Genomic DNA, 21,330 nt, shown 5'->3' on the forward strand with positions numbered 1-21,330 from the left:
CAAGCCGATAGACCCTTAGTTACTTTTCGAGAAGCTATGTGACGCTGGAAGTCTCTCGTACTGTGCCGTATATTAACACTCTCACCCGGCCAAAACAGTAATGATAGACAGTAGTCGATAGTAATTGACTTGAGTTAACTAAAAATCGGCTTTAAATTTGGAACATAAACGACCTACACCAAGATATATATTCTTATGCTATCTTTTCCCTATTTCAGTGCCCACTATAAGTGAATCACACTGTCTATGAAACTCAACCACCGTTGAATCACATGTGACATCATCGCAATGTTGTCCAGATGAAAAAGTAATTCTATTCCAATTTACCCAAAGCTTTTGAAATTTCCCACCATCAAATTACATGCTAAGCTATAGTGAGGTCCACGTTATAATGACTGAAGATGAAGATAGCGTTGCTGATTCTCTGCCTTGCCACTGCCTTCTATAGAGGATATATCTGATTAATATTTACTGTTCATTCTTGTTTAAAATGATCAATTATATTTTATTCGCCAAAAAATATTTAATGAATAAAATATTTTCATAATTGAGATAAAACATTTTGTCAATCAATTATATTTCCTCATCGTTAGAAAACGATCTGGGAAAGTTGCGGGGCTAGAGAGGGATAATGCTATCCAATGTACCTAGAATATTGGTGCTACCAGCTTTGTCGAATGATAGACAAGGATAGCAACCCCTAGGTAAGTAAAATACTGCCATTATAACGTGGACCTCACTATAGCTTACCCTCTTCACCATGTTTCCACTCCTATTCATTTTTCTATCAACGCTTGAGAATATGAGACAGAAAAGCTATAGACAAAATCGAAAAATAGACAAATACTTGTCGAAGATTATATAACAATATATATTTAAAACAATTTTCAATAACATTGAAGAGTATAAAACAATATTTATTTTATAGAATGTCCATACATATTAATCAAATCGTCTTTCTATTTTCAGTAGCACCTTGTTAACAAACATATTCGCAGGTTATTCAAATGGTTGTATTTACACTTATCAATAATTGTCGTCAGAATTAGGGCCGAAGCACACGAGGCGTTTTTCAACTAGTAGTTCTGTGAACAGTAGACCTCACGCAGTTTTCTCATCCACAAGTATCTGATGTCACCTGTTCTAGTTGATTCAGTTGAATCACAATTCACAGTTGAATCATAATTTACTCTTAAGTTAATAAACTCAGTTCACAGGATATTCAAAATGGTTGTATTTACACTTATCAATAATTGTCGTCAGAATTAGGGCCGAAGCACACGAGGCGTTTTTCAACTAGTAGTTCTGTGAACAGTAGACCTCACAATTGTTGAATTACTCTGAAACTTGACTCTACTTCGCCTTGAATTCGATTTATATTGTGTGTATAGTGAGGTACACGTTATAATGGCAGTATTTGATTAAAATTGGTGTTGCTATCCTTGTCTATCATTTCACAAAGCAGATAGAGCTACTAGTAGTTCAATGAACCGTAGACCTCACGCAGTTTTCTCATCCACAAGTATCTTATGTCACCTGTTCTAGTTTATTCAGTTGAATAATAATTTACTCTTAAAAACTGTTGTTTGTTTTCTCCAAGATCAAAAACTCACTTATGTTAATAAACTCAGTTCACGTTTGAATTTGTATCCCATATGATAATCTATCCAGTTCCGTGATAATCTTTCCATCTGATAAAAATATTTTTCAACTATTTTAAAATTAATTTTTTTCAATCAAGAATATTTAGTTCATTCACTCATCTTTTATTTTATTTTCAATCACCTATTAAATTTGTTTTTCAAATGTGAGAATATTGATACTGATGGGCACGCAACATAAAACATATTGAAACCCTACCTTAGATATGGCCAGACATCTGTGTAATGCATGCAATGAATAATCCACTTGTCAGCTGATTGATTATGAATAATTCTATAGTCTGATTGATCGTATCTTCAGAGTAGATTATATATATATATATATAGTGATATCAGAGTATGGCGGAATTACTCTTCATATTATCCAATACAAAATTTAAAAAAACCTTGTGTATACATCGACGCGCAGTTGAATGAGGAATGTTCCTGCCAAATCTCAACGAATTCTATCAACGCGTTTGGCCGTAATCGCGTTACATACAGACAGACAAAAGAAAATCCGAGTTAAAACATAGACCCCACTACGTTCGGTCAATAAGATTCGGCATGGCACGACAGGACATGAAGATATCAGATTGGCTGATTGGGTTGACGTATCGAGAATCAGCCAATCGGAGAGCTTCCTGTCGTGCCTTGCCAACTCGTCTGAAAAAAAAACGCCTCGTGTGTTTCCGCCCCTATCCTCCGATTGGCTGATGAGAATTAGCCAATCAGAGCCGACAATCGATAAGTGTGAAAACGGCCATTAGCTCTCTGGTAATGCATCATTGTTACTGTAGTGAGGTAGGCTACACGTTATAATTGCAGTGGAGAAAGATAGAGGAACGACGTTGCCGAATCTCTGTCTTTTGCCACTGTCTTCTATATAGAGTGTAACTGATACCGGTATATCTGGTGAAATATTAACTGTTCATTTCTGTTTAAAATAATATATTTTATTTTATTCGTCAAGAAATATATTTTTCAATTATTAAATTATATATTTTCAAAATTGGGAATGAATATTTTGTTGATTAATTATATTTCTGAACTGTTACAAAACGATCTAGCAAAGTTGGGAAACTAGAAAAGGATAGCGCTATCTGCTTTGTCGAATGATGGACAAGGATAGCAACACCAATGTTGATTAGATACTGCCATTATAACGTGGACCTCACTATAGTCGTTTCACACACTTAAGCTACGTTTAACCAAAGTCATTAACAAATTGTTTATAACTTAATCCTTATAGATTCTATTAGATTGAACATAACTTATCATACACATGATGAACATATGTGTTTGTCAAGTTCCGTTCAATCTAATAGAATCTATACGGTAAGGATTAAGGTTATTAACATTTTGTTAATAACTTTGGTGTAAAGGTAGCTTTATAGTCGTTGATTCACTTTTTAATAAATACCAATGTTGAGGTAGTGCTGCCAACCTTTCCTCCAAACTCGAATTGCTTTGAACTTGGAATGGTTGCAACGAATGACAAATCTGAAATGGGAATGTTTGTTGAAATTGAATGTCTCACATTAAGCTCAGTTTACAATTATTCTGATGTTAGTTCACATGCTTGTTAGGGCAATGAAATTGGAACAATTATTCTGATGTTAGTTCACATGCTTGTTAGGGCAATGAAATTGGAACAATTATTCTGATGTTAGTTCACATGCTTGTTAGGGCAATGAAATTGGAACAATTATTTCAGTAATATTAAAGTTCTGTCACGTGAAGAAGGTATATTAATATGGTCTAATAAGTAGATCCCTATCTACTTTGGTGGATCTCTAGTTCTTATTTGCGGAGGAGAGTTGAAAAGAGCCAACTGCGCATGCGCCTGCCTGACTGCTATCTTCCTAACTATTATAACATTTCGCCGTGCTATAGTGAGGTCCACGTTATAATGGCAGTGGAGAAAGATAGGAGAACAACGTTGCCGATTCTATAGAGGATAGCTTATACCGATAAATCTAATGCAATATAGTTGCACAAATGCCTGTTAAATTGCAACCGTGATTGAATTCCACGAGAACCAATCAGAGATGCCATATTCTCTGATTGGTTCTCGTGGTATTTAATCCTGATTATACTTTAACAGGCTTTCTTGCAACCGGGCCTTACTGTTCATTCTTGTCTAAAATAATCAATTACATCTTATTCATCAAGAGATTAATAACTCTATTAGGTAATATCAATGAAATAAAAACTATTATATTAATTGGATTAATCCATTTTTTTTTTAATATTATTTGAAATTTCAGTTGCCCTAATTCAAGCTTATGTATTTTCTATTTTAATAACCATATATTCTTCAGAAGTACCATATGAAAAAAACCATATGAAAAAATCTGTCAATGATTGAATAATAAATTTTTATAATTGAGATGATTTATATTTTGTTAATTAACTATACTTCTGACCATAGCGAAACATAGCATAAGTAGATAACTCATGGTTTAGGGCGTTTATGTCGCAACTTTTACTGTTATCTCAAGCCGATAGTTCATGTAATTCTTTGCCGTGAAGCTGTGTGACACTGGTAGTCTCTCATGTTGTGCCGTTCATACACTCTCACCCCAACAAAACAGTAAAATTCGACAATAATCAACAGTAATCGGCTTGAGTTAACAGTAAAAGTTGCGACATAAACGCCCTATACCATGGGATATCTACTTACGCTATTGTTTCTCTATACTTCTATATTGGTAAACATTGCAGTTGCAGAGCTAGGAAAAGATAGCGCTGTTGCTTTTAATCTCAATTACACACATATATATTATCTATTCATTGGAAAATATATTTTTTGTCGAATAAAACATCATTTATTATTTTAAACAAGAATGAACAGTTAATATTTTATCAGATATAGCGGTATCATCTATCCTCTGTAGAAGGCAGTAACATGGCAATGATTCGGCAATGATGTTCTACGATCCAAAAACATTATACTTGAATAAAACAGATACTTGAATAAATACTATTTACTAAGTGTTTTTTACTTTCCTTGCCCTATTACCAAAGGAAAGTATTGCTTTCCAAAAAAATTTAAGGTACCCTAATTTCATGTTTTCTATACGTTTCAAGGTCCCCTGAGTCCAAAAACATGATTTTTGGGTGTTGGTCTGTGTGTGTGTGTGTGTGTGTGTGTGTGTGTCTATGAACACGATTACTCCATTCCTAATTAACCGATTGACTTGAAATTTTAAACTTACGGTCCTTATACCATGAGGATCCGACAATAAGAAATTCAATAAAATTCAATTCAAGATGGCGGAAAAAATGGCGGATAATGACTAAAAAACCATGTTTTTCACGTTTTTCTCGAAAACGGCTCTAACGATTTTCTTCAAATTTATACCATGGATAGCTATTTATAAGCCCTATCAACTGGCATGAGTCTCATTTCTGGAAAAATTTCAGGAGCTCCGTAATATTCTTGAGAAAAATGGCGGATAATGAATAAAAATCCATGTTTTTCACGGTTTTCTCGAAAACGGCTCTAACGATTTCCTTCAAATTTATACCATGGATAGCAATTCATAAGCCCTATCAAATGACATGAGTTTTTTTTTCTGGAAAAATTTCAGGAGCTCCGTAATATTCTTGAGAAAAATGGCGGATTTAAACCATGGACTACTAAAAAACCATGCTTTTCACGATTTTCTCAAAAATAACTTGACAGATTTCTTTCAAATTCATACCCTGTATAGTTATTTATCAGTTCTATCAACTGGCATGAGTCTCCTTTCTGGAAAAATTTCAGGAGCTCCGTAATATTCTTAAGAAAAATGGCGGATAATGACTAAAAAACCATGTTTTTCACGGTTTTCTCGAAAACGGCTCTAACGATTTCCTTCAAATTTATACCATGGATAGCAATTCATAAGCCCTATCAACTGGCATGAGTCTCCTTTCCGGCTAACCAATGGGGGGTCCACCCCATCCTTGGGAAATGGACCTAGTAACCTCCTCGTGCATGAGGTAGGTAGGTAGCGCAGTTCATAAAAAGAACACATAGTCGAGATATTTCATGTGTAGAACAGCTGTTTTGACGACTTTAAAAAAATGACGACTAAAAAAATCATTGAATTTCACAATTCACACAAAGAAAAAGTACTCTGAAAACAATTATATATATATATATATATATATATTATATATATATATATATATATATTATATATATATATATATATATATATATATATATATATATATATATATATATATATATATATATATATATTATATATATATATATATATATATATATATATTATATATATATATATTATATATATATATACAGAAGTCTGATCGTAGTTTCAAATATGAGCAAGGAAAGTTGTGTGAGTGTACCACACCAGATTTTTATGAAAGAATTTAAATTCCTATCTTTCGCCTTAGCCATTATAACATTATTACGTTATAATGACAGTAGAGAAAGATAGGGAAACAACGTTGCCAATCCATAAGTCTTGTCAATGCCTTCTATAGACGGTAAATGATACAGGTTTATTGATGTAATATTAACTGTTCATTCTCGTTATAAAAAAATCAATTATATTTTATTAAGCAAGAAATAATATTTTCAATAATTTCATAATGGATTTTCATAATTAAGATGAAATATTTTGTTAATTATTAATTCTACATTGTTAAAAGACGATCTGGCAACAGAGCAAAGCGAGAGAGAGATAGCGCTATCCGCTTTGTTGAATGATAGACAAGGTTAGCAGTACCATTGCTAATCAAACACTGCCATTATAACGTGGACCTCAATATAGGCAATTGCATTGAATAAAGGCATTGGTTTTCAGGAAAATGATTGGAAAACTCACTTGAGAAGAAGTGCTTCAGCTCGTTCTCAGTCCAGTTGCAAGAGGTGATAACAAATAAACCGGACTCCATGAGTAGTTTGCACACGTTGTTTCTGTACGCGTCCCTCTTGGTTAGAGCATCGTTAGGCGAAAGGCTGATAGCATCGTAGGTGCCCTTGTCGAAAACCGCTTTGAAAACTCCCAGTGTGGTGACATCGTTGTCGGAAATCAGATCAGCAACCTGCACAAATTGAAAATATTCATATCAGCTGTGCTAATAGTCCTTGTGCTATTTTTCTTCCAAATTTATAGGTGAAAAAGTCCGAAATAAGGTTAGAATTTCATGTGTACAATTTTGATAAAATTTCAGTCCAAAACAAAAATGAAAACTATAAATTTTGAATTTAGATGGCTTGAATTAATAAATTAATTAGAAATATTACACTCAATTACCACTTGTAACGAATAATATTGAGTTATTTAAGAAAATTTGGAACCATTCAAGCAACACAAACTCGTAAACACTAAATAGTGAAGTGTTGTGTTTCTTTTCTGGCTCAAAATTTTGCAAAATTACTCAAAAATTTCAAATCTGTAGAGATTTGAGTGAAATATTTTTGTTTTTAATCAGTTTTTAAATATCAAAATTCAAAATTTTTAGTTTAGTCATTAGTTTTGAAGTGGAAATTGGACTTTTTGAAGTGAAAGTGAAATCTTAACCTTATTCTTTTTTGAAACTTTTATTTGTAAAAAATTGGGAGAAGACAGTTTTGGGCTATGCCTGTTGTCTTCTCCCAATCATATTATATTTATTATAATTATGATCTGTAATTCCAATGGAATAAATAAAAATCAGTAAATTGAACACTGTTATACGAGAGCGACTCTAACGATTTCCTTCAAATTTATACCATGGATAGCAATTCATAAGCCCTATCAAATGACATGAGTTTTTTTTTCTGGGAAAATTGCAGGAGCTCCGTAATATTCTTGAGAAAAATGGCGGATTTAAACCATGGACTACTAAAAAACCATGCTTTTCACGATTTTCTCAAAAATAACTTGACAGATTTCTTTCAAATTCATACCCTGTATAGTTATTTATCAGTTCTATCAACTGGCATGAGTCTCCTTTCCGGCTAACCAATGGGGGGTCCACCCCATCCTTGGGAAATGGACCTAGTAACCTCCTCGTGCATGAGGTAGGTAGGTAGCGCAGTTCATAAAAAGAACACATAGTCGTGATATTTCATGTGTAGAACAGCTGTTTTGACGACTTTAAAAAAATGACGACTAAAAAAATCATTGAATTTCACAATTCACACAAAGAAAAAGTACTCTGAAAACAATTATATATATACAGAAGTCTGATCGTAGTTTCAAATATGAGCAAGGAAAGTTGTGTGAGTGTACCACACCAGATTTTTATGAAAGAATTTAAATTCCTATCTTTCGCCTTAGCCATTATAACATTATTACGTTATAATGACAGTAGAGAAAGATAGGGAAACAACGTTGCCAATCCATAAGTCTTGTCAATGCCTTCTATAGACGGTAAATGATACAGGTTTATTGATGTAATATTAACTGTTCATTCTCGTTTAAAAAAATCAATTATATTTTCAATAATTTCACAATATATGGATTTTCATAATTAAGATGAAATATTTTGTTAATTATTAATTCTACATTGTTAAAAGACGATCTGGCAACAGAGCAAAGCGAGAGAGAGATAGCGCTATCCGCTTTGTTGAATGATAGACAAGGTTAGCAGTACCATTGCTAATCAAACACTGACATTATAACGTGGACCTCAATTGCATTGAATAAAGGCATTGGTTTTCGGGAAAATGATTGGAAAACTCACTTGAGAAGAAGTGCTTCAGCTCGTTCTCAGTCCAGTTGCAAGAGGTGATAACAAATAAACCGGACTCCATGAGTAGTTTGCACACGTTGTTTCTGTACGCGTCCCTCTTGGTTAGAGCATCGTTAGGCGAAAGGCTGATAGCATCGTAGGTGCCCTTGTCGAAAACCGCTTTGAAAACTCCCAGCGAGGTGACATCGTTGTCGGTAATCAGATCAGCAACCTGCACAACTCAAATTGAAAATATTCATATCAGCTGTGCTAATAGTCCTTGTGCTATTTTTCTTCCAAATTTATAGGTGAAAAAGTCCGAAATAAGGTTAGAATTTCATGTGTACAATTTTGATAAAATTTCAGTCCAAAACAAAAATGAAAACTATAAATTTTGAATTTAGATGGCTTGAATTAATAAATTAATTAGAAATATTACACTCAATTACCACTTGTAACGAATAATATTGAGTTATTTAAAAAAATTTAGAACCATTCAAGCAACACAAACTCGTAAACACTAAATAGTGAAGTGTTGTGTTTCTTTTCTGGCTCAAAATTTTGCAAAATTACTCAAAAATTTCAAATCTGTAGAGATTTGAGTGAAATATTTTTGTTTTTAATCAGTTTTTAAATATCAAAATTCAAAATTTTTAGTTTAGTCATTAGTTTTGAAGTGGAAATTGGACTTTTTGAAGTGAAAGTGAAATCTTAACCTTATTCTTTTTTGAAACTTTTATTTGTAAAAAATTGGGAGAAGACAGTTTTGGGCTATGCCTGTTGTCTTCTCCCAATCATATTATATTTATTATAATTATGATCTGTAATTCCAATGGAATAAATAAATAAATAAAAATCAGTAAATTGAACACTGTTATACGAGGGCGACTCTCAAGCCCTGCCCCATATCCTACAAAATTCGCTGCAATTAGACTACTCTTCTACAGAGCACTTCCAACACATTAATTGATTATTTGAATGATTTGACTTAATAATTTCCATGCCAAGTTGTGGCCTAATCTCAAAAACGATTATAACAATTTTGGAAGGATTCAGATTATAAATGTTTTACAAAAATAATTTTATCTTTTAATTCCCGTAGCGAAGCATTTGAATGAATTGACTTAATAATTTTCATGCCAAGTTGTGGCCTAATCTCAAAAACGGTTATAACAATTTTGGTAGGATTTAGATTATAAATGTTTCACGAAAATAATTTTATATTTTAATTCCCGTAGCGAAGCACGGGTGCCCTGCTAGTTCATTATAAAATTATTGAAAAATATAATTTCTTGCTTAATGAAATATAATTGATTATTTTAAACGAGAACGAACCGTTAATATTACATCAATAAACCTGTATCAGCTACCGTCTATAGAAGGCATTGACTAGAGGATCGACAACGTTGTTCTCCTATCTTTCTTCACTGTCATTATAACGTGGAACTCACTATAGTGCACATCACATCACCTGGGAATCCAAATCTGGAAACAGCCATTGAAACACTTAGTGCCGGTTGCACAACAGCCGGTTAAATTTTAACCGTGATTAATTCTACGAGAACCAATCAGAGAAGCCGTCTTATCAAAAAGGCCTTCTCTGATTGGTTCTCGTGAAATTAATCACGGTTAAAATTTAACCGGCTGTTGTGCAACCGGGACTTAGTGACTTGTATGTAGCAAGCAGCAAGTGCAAGCGTTCAGTGTGAGTGTTCCCACTCCACATTTTGTTCCTCATCTGCGCGCTTGCTCATGCGCGACCACGACTGTACTTGCACATATACGCTATCTTTGTCTATCATTCGACAAAGCAGATAGTGCTCACTCAACAATAGTGTGTGTGTGTGTGTGTGTGTGTGTGTGTGTGTGTGTGTGTGTGTGTGTGTGTGTGTGTGTGTGTGTGTGTGTGTGTATGAGTGTATGTGCGTCTGTGTACACGATATCTCATCTCCCAATTAACGGAATGACTTTAAATTTGGAACTTAAGGTCCTTTCACTATAAGGATCCGACACGAACAATTTCGATCAAATGCAATTCAAGATGGCGGCTAAAATGTAGAAAATGTTGTCAAAAACAGGGTTTTTCGTGATTTACTCGGAAACGGCTCCAAAGATTTTGATGAAATTCATACCTAAAATAGTCATCGATAAGCTCTATCAACTGCCACAAGTCCCATATCTGTAAAAATTTCAGGAGCTTCGCCCCATCAATGCAGATAGATTCCCAATTATCAGGCTTCAGATACAATTGAAACGAAAAAAATCAAGTGGAGTAGATTGAGCATGAAAATCTCTACAATTAATGTTCAGTAACTTTTCACCTAAAATTGAAAATAAGCTTTAAATTCGAGAAAATGTGATTATGCAATTGCAAATTAATGTTGATTCTATTGAATCATTCACTATGAAGAGATAGCAGACCTCATGTGTGTCTCCAGCGTTATTGCCCTGTCACCAGCTGGCTCAAATATTTGAATAGTAGACTTGAGATGCGCGGGAACACTAGCGTCAGGTGATCAATTTTCATAACGGCAAGGAAAGTTGTGTGAGTGCGCCACACCAGATTTTTTGCTGTTGTTATTGTTGGCATTATAGCAAAACGAAACAGCTGATTGCAGCGGGACAATTCAAATGAGCATGCTCTCCAAACTATTTTGTAAAAATACGTTTCGATTTCTTTGTAGGCCTATTTAAAGCAAAACCTTTGAAAGGTGAATGAATAAACATTTCATTTTACGTTATGCTGTTATTGATCATTGATCCTAACCAGTGATTTTGGAATAAACATTCTTTAGGCTATTTAGTTTGAAAACGTATTTGTTTTGAATAAAACTGGAGTAATAATTAATTATTGTTATTATTTATATGTTGAATATGGCATTGATTAATAACATTCAGATTGGAATATAAATTCCAAGGCAATCCTTGTATTATTTTGCTTGAACATTTTCAGGTTATGTCATAAAATGAGGTTAATTTTTACGCATAATTCTGATACAATTATATTTCAAAATGAACTTGCAAACTATAAATTATGAATTTAGATTGACTAACACAAATAATTTAGGTATTCCATGACATCTATTTGGCTTTTTATCTACTCCAAAACAATAACTGAATTGTGTTTGCTCAGTTAAGTCTAGAACTTGAATTTAAACCCTACCCCAGTCGAGGGTTTAAAATCACGCTGTTTCAAGTCCTGGACTTGACGATTTTTGATAAATCCTTGACTCGGAAAGAGGCGAGAATCTAATTCAAGTCCTGAACTTATAAGCCCTTCACTCAGAAAGCAAAATTATAAACTCCAGGGTCCAACATGCTCTCTAAACTCCACAGTCTATTCAAGTCCTCAACTACGTTAACGCTATGACTCGGAAACTCAATTTTCTGACTCCAGAGTTTAAAGCCAGTTAAAGTCTAGAACTTAGCTAAATCCCGAGCTCGGAAACCGGCCCTTAGTGACTTGTATGTAGCAAGCAGCAAGTGCAAGCGTTCAGTGTGAGTGTTCCCACTCCACATTTTGTTCCTCATCTGCGCGCTTGCTCATGCGCGACCACGACTGTACTTGCACATATACGCTATCTTTGTCTATCATTCGACAAAGCAGATAGTGCTCACTCAACAATAGAGTCAATATTCAATAAAAGAACAAACCTATCTCTCCTTCTTCCTTTCACGGTTAAGGCATCATTGCCTGTTCCAAACCTCTTCGCCTCTATAATCGGCATCTCATCCACTGAGTCTTGTAGGGATCATTTTGTAAGACTAGGAATACTCACTGTACCGTATCTATTCATTCTTAATTGTTTGCTCTTTGCTAAAGGTAATCTCGATAAATTAATGCAAAGAAGCGATATACATAGTCACATCACAAGAAATAGGAATCAGCTGCAGGTAACGCAGGCTAGATTGACTAAGACTCAAATGAACTTTGATTATATGAGTATAAAATTATTTAATAAGTTACCATTAGATGCTAGAGATGTTAGTTTTAGAAAATTTAAAACTATAATGTACAAGTTCCTGAAATCCAAACCACTATATTCACTCCAAGAATGGAATGACTTGAGTATAGAGAGCCTTTCTTTTTTATGATTTATTCCACTGTTCAAATATATTCATAGGCTATATCTATTCATGTATCATTTATGTATAGAACTCATTTTTTGTTGAAGTTTATTGTGATATGTGTTCCGACTCCTTATTGACTTCTGTGAAACGCTTTATTTTGTATCTGTCTGTGTGACTGTTGTATGTTTTATGTTTCCTGATGATTATGTCTATTGCACTATGTGTTTAACGACAATAAAGAATTCAATTCAATTCAATCGGACCATATTTTTCTTGGACGTCCTCTATCTCTTTTTCCAATTGATATAAGAGATATCTCTTATCAATGTCCTCTACCTCTATTTCTTATAAATGGCAATTGCTTTTGGAATTTCATGACGGTTGAGAGACAAATGAATGGTATGAATTACCTGGTACTTGATTCCTGACAATTGATGCCCATCCATAATTGATGAGGCCAAGTCAATTGCTTCTTGACTGTAGTCGACACCCGTCAAGTTTGTGTAGCCCAGTTTCGCCTGAAAATAAATGTATATAGAAATAAATAAATTATTCAGATAAATAACGATTTGGTAATGCAAGAATAATGTGAGAAACACATGATTTATTTATGATTTTTACAATAAAGTACTGACCGGGAGAGAAAAACTAAGTATACTTCTTGTATTATTTCTCTCCCAAATTTAGATAACATTTTGAAAGTCCGAAATAGGGTTATGATTTCACTCTTCTGAAATTTAGTCCATTTTCACTTGAAAACAAAAAAATCTGGTGTGGCAAACTCACACAACTTTCCTTGCCGTAATGAAAATTAATTACCTGACGCTAGTGTTTACGCGCATCTCAAGTCAAAGATCTGAGTCAGCTGGTGACAGGACAATAACTCTGGAGACACACAAAGTCTGCTATCTGTTCATAGTGAATGATTTAATAGAATCAACAGTTTGCAATTGAATAATTACATTTTCTCGAATTTCGAGTTCATTTTCAATTTTAGGTGAAAATGTTACTGAACATTAACTGTAGAAATTTTCATGCTGAATCTTTTCAACTGGAAAGTTTTCGTTTAAATTGTATCTGAGACCTGATAATTGGGAATCTAAAATCAAACTTTGCATAGATGGGGCGGAGCTCCTGAAATTTTTAGATATGGGACTTGTGGCAGTTGACAGAGCTTATCAATGAATATTTAAGGTATTAATTTGATCAAAATCGTTGGAGCAGTTTCCGAGAAAATCGCGAAACCCCCTGTTTTTGACAACATTTTTGCCATTTTAGACGCCATCTTGAATTGCATTTGATTGAATTCGTGTCGGATCCTTATATTGTAAGGACCTTAAGTTCCAAATTTCAAGTCATTCCGTTAATTGGGAGATGAGATATCGTGTACACAGACACACATACACACACACATACATACATACAGACCAATACCCAAGAACCAATTTTTTGGACTTAGGGGACCTTGAAACTTATAGAAATTTAGATATTGGGGTACCTTAATTTTTTTCGGAAAGCAATACTTTCCTTACCTATGGTAATAGGGCAAGGAAAGTAAAAAAAAATGGATTAACATACCAGGTTGATGAGAGTCATTCCGTTTCCACAACCCAAATCAATTATCGGCTCATCATGATTTACTTTTGAATTGCTCTGAAACCATCTGAAATAAATTGCAGGACAAGTTATAATCAACACAGTTTTTTATCCTCAACAAATTGAACACTATTGTTCCACAATGAAATTGTATCTATCACAATAATATGATATGAAGATTTGTGTCGTACCGCCATACGTTAAATAAATAAATATGATGTAAGTGTGAAAACGACCATTTTGAGAATTAAAATTTCAAAAACAGGAGATTATTAGATTAGAATAGAGAGAAATTGAAGATTAATTTCCAAGTAGAAGGCACTCCAAGGAGAAGTTTGTTATTTTAAAGAATTTATTGTTAAAGCCCAATTTGGAATTTGCCAAATTTTATTTGAGAGGCACGCCTCCTGTATGCTTTAAGCTTGCTGCAGCTGTATAAGAAAAATTTCCAAAAATCCAAATGTCCATATCTCCCAAATGGTTGCGAATTTCCAATCCTCAAAGCAGATTCTCTTTCCTCGCATCAAAGAGCATTCAAGGATGCAAAGATTCAGCGAATTTGAGATACTTTTATTTTTCACATGATGATCATACAACGAGCATAGTTTGATAATTGTTTGAATAAACTTGAGATGTGAGATAAGTTTTTACTTACTTTATAACATCTCTGAGGGTAGAATTACCAAACCAAATTTCTCCTACATCACCATATTCCTTGAAGTTTTCAACTTCCGTTTTGTAATGTTCCACCCAACTGTAAACAAAGAATATGCAATTATAATCAGTAATACCAAAATTATAATCTCTTACTATCTATACTTGAATCGCTAACCGCAGAAAGGAAACATGTCCATCTTTTTCGATTTTTTTTTCAATAAATCAAATATTTAATGTAAGATACATTGTTTACTGTAGAAAGGAAACATATCCAACTGAAAGCATTGTAATGGCAACCTTTTGAATATATCGTTTACTGCAGGTTTAGGTTTTATCAAGTTTTTTGTCTCTCCTGTAAAATTATGAAAACTGGACATGTTGCCCTTCTGCGGTTAGCGATTCACTTATTTTGATGATGTTATTTTATAGGTAGTTTGCGCGCAGATTAGAAACAAAATACTTGATTACTTCAAGTCATTGAGCCAAGAATTGGGATCTCCGGCAGTATCAAAACACTACAGTCATATACATTTAGAAAAACTGAAGGATGTTCATGTTGTGGAGTTACTAGATCCGCAAAAAGGCTCCTCCCACAACTCCAGCGAGTTTTAGTGACCTTTCAATGAGTTTCTTCTTCACAATTATGTAGAACCTAGAGTTCTGTTTGCCTAGTATCTCCTTGGGAAGACTGTCAGAGAATTTTATAGCCAGAGAAATTGAAGCCAGTCTGCTGCGAGGTATCACCAAAGAGGCAGCATGTCTATAGTGAGGTCCACGTTATAATGGCAGTGGAGAAAAATAGGAGAAAAACGTTGGTAAGGAAAAATATAGGTAAGGAAAGTATTGTTTTCCAAAAAAATTAAGGTATTGAATGAAAAAGACTAAGAAATTGTCAAAAAACCACTGATTTATTGATAATTAGAAAGACCGGTTTCGGTTATTACACCATTGTCAATAAATCAGTGGTTTTTTGACAATTTCTTAGTCTTTTTCATTCAATATGAATAATTACCACAATATCAACTTCTCAACTACACAAAAAGTGAAAATTAAGGTACCCTAATTTCAAGTTTTCTATACGTTTCAAGGTCCCCTTGATTTTTGGGTGTTGGTCTGTGTGTGTGTATGTCTGTGAACAAGATAACTCCATTCCTAATCAAACGATTGACTTGAAATTTTAAACTTAAGGTCCTTATACCATGAGGATTCGACAATAAGAAATTCAATAGAATTGAATTCAAAATGGCGGATAATTACTAAAAAACCATGTTTTTCACGGTTTTCTCGAAAACGGCTCTAACGATTTTCTTCAAATTTATACCATGGATAGCTATTTATGAGCCCTATCAACTGACATGAGTCTCATTTCTGGGAAAATTGCAGGAGCTTCGTAATATTCTTGAGAAAAATGGCGGATAATCACTAAAAACCATGTTTTTCACGGTTTTCTCGACAACAGCTCTAACGATTTTCTTCAAATTTATACCATGGATAGCTATTTATAAGCCCTATCAACTGACATGAGTCTCATATCTGGGAAAATTGCAGGAGCTCCGTAATATTCTTGAGAAAAATGGCGGATAATTACTAAAAAAACATGTTTTTCACGATTTTCTCAAAAATGACTTGACCGATTTTTTTCAAATTCATACCCTGTATAGTTATTTATCAGCTCTATTAACTGGCATGAGTCTCCTTTCTGGGAAACTAATGGGGGGTCCACCCATCCTTGAGAAATGGACTTTGTAACCTCCTTCTCGTGCATGAGGTAGGTGGGTAGGTAGAGCAGTTCATAAAAAGAACACATAGACGAGATATTTCATCTGTAGAAAAGCTGAATATCATAGAATTTCACAATTTAGACTAAGGAAAAAGTACTCTGAAAACAATTATATACACACATATACAGAAGTCTGATCGTAGTTTCAAATATGTTGCCGCCAATTGTCATTATGTTATTCCCCTGAATTATTCTCGTTTAAGAATGGGGCTTACAGTTCAATGAGCAAGGAAAGTTGTGTGAGTGTACCACACCAGATTTTATTTTGTCTTGAATTGCAAAATAAGCTGGAACAGTCATGCCTACAGCAGGTAACCAGCCGACTCTCCCGCATTTGCTTCCTGCTGCTCAAGATGAGGGGCCTGGTGACTGAGAGGTATCTGGTAATGATGTCTTACGATCTCTTCCATTGCCACATCACTTATGGATTGCTCCTGTGAGGTCATTCGGCAGGGGCTACTGATGTCCTGAGGCTGCAAAAGAGGGCTGTAAGTACTATCACACGCAGCGACCATCTTGCCCACTGTAAGCCCATCTTTCCTCGCCTTGGTGCACTGAAGACCAAGCTACTGAACGGACGTCATATAAGCTACGGAATAGTACTATGGGGCCATGCGGGTAACTGTGAAAGGATTCTCCTTCTACAGAAGAGAGTTTCTCGTGTCATCACGTCACACATTACCTGGAGCACTGCCGGCCAATTTTCAAACGTCTGAAAATACTGACAGTGTACAGTCACTACATGTATAGCTCCCTAAGGAGTGAGGTTCATGCCTACCAGGAGAGGGGCCAGCTGCACCAACACAATACCAGGAGACGGGGTAACATTGAGCTGCCCTACTCCAGACTATCGAAAGCACATGAATCAGACGCTAAAATTTTTCAACAGACTGCCGATTTGTGTTCGTGAGTATGGGAAGTTTTGTAGGCTGGTACGTGAGAAACTCATCAACTACCCTCTGTACTCACTAAACCTAGCTCCGCAGTGCAGGCTGGTTGCTTGGCTGAATCGGACTAGGCGCTGAGACAGCAAATAATAGCAGCGTTGGTGGGAATGCGACCGGCCGCAGTAACATCTTCCACCCAGCAATGGTCGGCATAGTTCCGCCTAGCGGACAGACGAAAGATCAAACCAGTCGGTTATTTGATCCCTCCAGCCAGGCTCAGCCAAGCAGCCGAGACAATAGAACAATGGAGTGGCGGTCTTATTCGCGTTCATCAGCAGTTTTCTTTCTCACGATTATTTTGATTTTTGTGTGTCAATAACAACTCCAGTCACCAGTAAAATGTTACCAGAAACGTGATGTACTACCATATTAATGACTTTTCAAGATGATTTTTAATTATTTAAAAACATTGTTGACATTCTGAGCCTTTAGGCTAAACTTGGGGTCGCTGAGAACGAATCTGCAATCAGAATTTCTCTATCACGAAAAATAACGAAAAAAATCCAGCTGTTGATCTTCCGGCAACCGTTAACAGTCATCCTGCAATGCGGCCGAAACACTTCCAAGCCAGACACCCATCTCGAATGACAACAACGCCAAGCTGTAAGAAACCATCCTGCACTGCGGCGCTAGGTTAAGAGATGATAAGACCAGTAGACTTGTGGACCAATTTGAGATTGTTTCATGATTTAGAATTGCAGTCCATCCACAGAGTCACATGAAACGAACTATCTGCAGCCATCTCTAGTTATTTTTTTATATTTTGACGATGTCTGTCTGGCGACTGCCGGTCATGGACTGAATATACTGACATTTATCAGCCTTTACATCCTCCTGTACTTGGTGAATGTCAAGAAGATATAGCATACTCTGTCTGCCCGTAGTGACATCCACTACCACAACACCACGCGCCGTGAGCTGCTGGATGTCCCCAGGAGTCGCCTCCACCGATCACAGGCCAGTTATTAGATTTCTGCCCTGAAATTCTGCAACAAGCTGCCTATTGTGTGGAGCGATTGGATGAGGCCGCCTTCAGGAGAACCGTTCGGAAGCTAGTATTATGTGACAAGGCATATTACAGTGTAAATGAATCTATGGGCCATAATTTGAACTTTTACTGTAAGCGCGATCACTGGATCACTATTATGGGCTGAATTACGGTATGTATTTTGAGTTTTTTGACGCCATCGATCCCAAAATTGTGGGTAATGGATAAAGCAGAATGTATTAAAGGGACTCCTGAAGGGAAACAGGTAATGATGTGATATGATGTCATCCGCAAAAAGTAATGAACCCTGCCTGATTGTGAAGTTGTACATAAGCAACATGAACAGCATGGAATTTAGAAAGAGCAATGGAGACACTCACACTGAACGCTTACAGGGTATGTAGCTTTTAAAGGTTGCTTGCAGTGTACGGTAAGTAGCTACAGAGAAGCCTAAAGTTGAACGAAAAAGACTAAGAAGTTGTCAAAAAACCACTGATTTATTGATAATCAGTGGTTTTTTGACAACTTCTTAGTCTTTTTCATTCAATATGAATAATTACCACAATATCAACTTCTCAACTACACAAAAAGAGAAGCCTAAAGTGTTTCAATGGCTCTTTTCAGATATTTTTCGGCTGATGCATCTTTGACGTGCACTTGCACCGACACGCATCTAATGTGATAATACACTTAGATTCAATTAGAGGAATAATTAAGGTACCGTTCTGAAAAAGTTATATTGTTTATTAAACTTACTATTCTTTGGTTCCAAGTTCAGACTCATTCAAACCGGCATCATTTTCTTCCATGACAAGTAAATTGAAAAAATGAATGAACAAGTGTATCACGTAATTAAATATGATGTTTTTCTACAGTTGTATATAGATTGTTTTGTTTTCTTTTACATAAAAAGCAAATAAGTTTTGATGTGGTGCATTTAACAAGGATATAAATCTGCCACTGAATTTACACTCAAACAGCTGTAAATAGAGAATACCCTATATTATTTTATTTCATTACACTACTTTAGAATTATATTTCAGAAGTTCAGAAGACAAATAAACTTTTAGGATACTTTAAAAATGATATTTTTTCCTATAGTACTCAAAGTTCTAAGCTAACCAAATTTTAACAAAACGGCAAAATTCATCACGGCCATCTAAAGTGTTGAACGGCCATGCAATATTCCAATTCAGTCCTACAATCTAGGAATCACCGGAATTTTCATATTCTATTAAAAGTATTAAATACTTTAGAATTTGATTTAAGCAAATTTTGCTCAATAAGTAATTATTTTCATAATTTATTATTTTCAAATAGTTCAATAATTATTAAAATCCAAAACAAAGCTGACTCATTTCTCCTCGATGAATTTGAATTTCATACTTTTGTATAATAATATTACATCTATTTCAATCTGAAGGTTGAAAGTATTTTATTATATTGAAATCAAATATGGAGGATTCATTCTCCATCTGAGACTACTACATTTATTAAATGTATGCTGGAAAACTCATAGTGTGCCCAAGTCATGGTCTAAGTCTAAAGTTATGTCTCTTTTCAAAAAAGGTGATAGAACTGACCCTAAAAATTATAGAGGGATTAGCCTTTTGGACACAATCTATAAGATATTCGCTTCTCTATTGAATAGAAGGCTTCAGCATATAACAGATGCTCTGATTGCAGAGAGCCAGATGGGATTCAGGAGGGGTCGTTCATGTATTGATGCAGTCTTCACTATAAAAATGCTCATAGAAAAACGGCGGGAATTCAACTGCTCAACACATTTGGCCTTCATCGATTGGGAAAAGGCGTTTGACAATGTCAATAGGACTCTCTTGTGGGAAATAATGTTGAATAAAGGCTACCCAAGACATTTGGTGACTATCATTGCTGAACTGTATTCAAAAACATCTGTTCTGATAAGTATAAAAGGTGAACCTGAGAAAGAGTTGATCATAAACAAAGGAGTTAGACAAGGATGCCCACTTTCACCTACGCTATTTAATATATATATTGACGAGCTGATGAGCAATTGGCGACAAAGAGTAGACTCAGGTGTTAAAATTGGGCAGGGAGTCTTCCTCAACTCTCTCATGTTTGCTGACGATACAGTGATAGTTCAGGAAAGTGAGGATAAGCTACAGATGTCAATTCATGAGCTTCAAGCTGTAAGTACAGATTTCAATATGATTATATCAGCTCAGAAATCGAAAGTAATGGCATTTCGGGGCAAGTGGCCCTTACGTTCCAAAATAGTTGTGAATAATATAATAATGGAACAGGTGAGCAACTTTAAATATCTCGGCTGTGATGTATCCTATGACAGAGAATGTGATATACCTCAGAAAATAGGAAAGTTTAACTCAATTTGTGGAGTCATTCACCGAACATTAAAGGGTAAGGCCAGAAAGAGACTGAGATTAAGTTCTATAGGACAATGGCCATCCCTTTAATGACATACGGTAGTGAGGTATGGACAAAGACCAAGAATGATGACTCACGAATTCAGGCATCAGAGATGAGGTTTCTGCGCAGCATTCAAGGATACTCGAGACTAGACCACATAAGTAATGAAACAATTCGAAGTGAGTGCAATGTGCAACCACTAACAGCAATCATTAAAAAATACAGATTAAAATGGACAAATCACCTGCGCCGTATGCCAGCAACTCGTCTTCCACTACAAGCTTGGAAGTTACAGTTGGATGGGAAAAGGGACGTTGGAAGACCGAGGAAGCGGTGGACACCGGAACAGGCTTTACAAGCCTAGTCCATGATGGATGATGATGATGATGATGATGAAATCAAATATGATATATTCGATTTGTTTTGTAACAAAGAACCGCGAAATTCAAACTGTTATCCATGCCATGACCAAACTCGGGTGGGTATAAACTGTTCGACTGGAGAGCTTGTCGACAGTCAAAAATGTAAACAAAAATAAACTTGAGTGGAACGATAGGA

The 21,330-nt window shown here is 35.2% G+C and overlaps 1 protein-coding gene and 1 long non-coding RNA gene across 3 annotated transcripts in view; both read right to left on the reverse strand.

The window, feature by feature from the left end:
• The window catches only part of LOC111048816 (EEF1A lysine methyltransferase 2), a 44,309-nt gene extending 24,787 nt beyond the window's left edge, over positions 1-19,522 (reverse strand). The window contains exons 1-6 of one of the 2 annotated variants that reach the window (XM_039425480.1): positions 19,120-19,522; positions 14,647-14,745; positions 13,974-14,058; positions 12,806-12,913; positions 6,491-6,710; positions 3,064-3,143 (exon numbers count right to left, since the gene is read on the reverse strand). In XM_039425480.1, the coding sequence (XP_039281414.1) occupies positions 3,064-3,143; positions 6,491-6,710; positions 12,806-12,913; positions 13,974-14,058; positions 14,647-14,745; positions 19,120-19,172 (645 nt within the window). In that variant the 5' untranslated portion in view covers positions 19,173-19,522. Of the gene's footprint in view, positions 1-3,063; positions 3,144-6,490; positions 6,711-8,253; positions 8,557-12,805; positions 12,914-13,973; positions 14,059-14,646; positions 14,746-19,119 lie in introns of those variants that run through there. The other variant, XM_039425481.1, reaches the window with a different exon arrangement.
• On the reverse strand, positions 854-1,622 carry LOC120350758. The gene is made up of 2 exons (XR_005571017.1): positions 1,321-1,622; positions 854-1,100 (listed from the first exon to the last, which is right to left on the reverse strand). It is a non-coding gene; the product is annotated as an uncharacterized LOC120350758 (long non-coding RNA).
• Positions 19,523-21,330: the final 1,808 nt, after the last annotated feature.

The sequence above is a fragment of the Nilaparvata lugens genome, chromosome 4, assembly GCF_014356525.2.
Source record: "Nilaparvata lugens isolate BPH chromosome 4, ASM1435652v1, whole genome shotgun sequence".
In the NCBI taxonomy this organism is placed as follows: domain Eukaryota; kingdom Metazoa; phylum Arthropoda; class Insecta; order Hemiptera; family Delphacidae; genus Nilaparvata; species Nilaparvata lugens.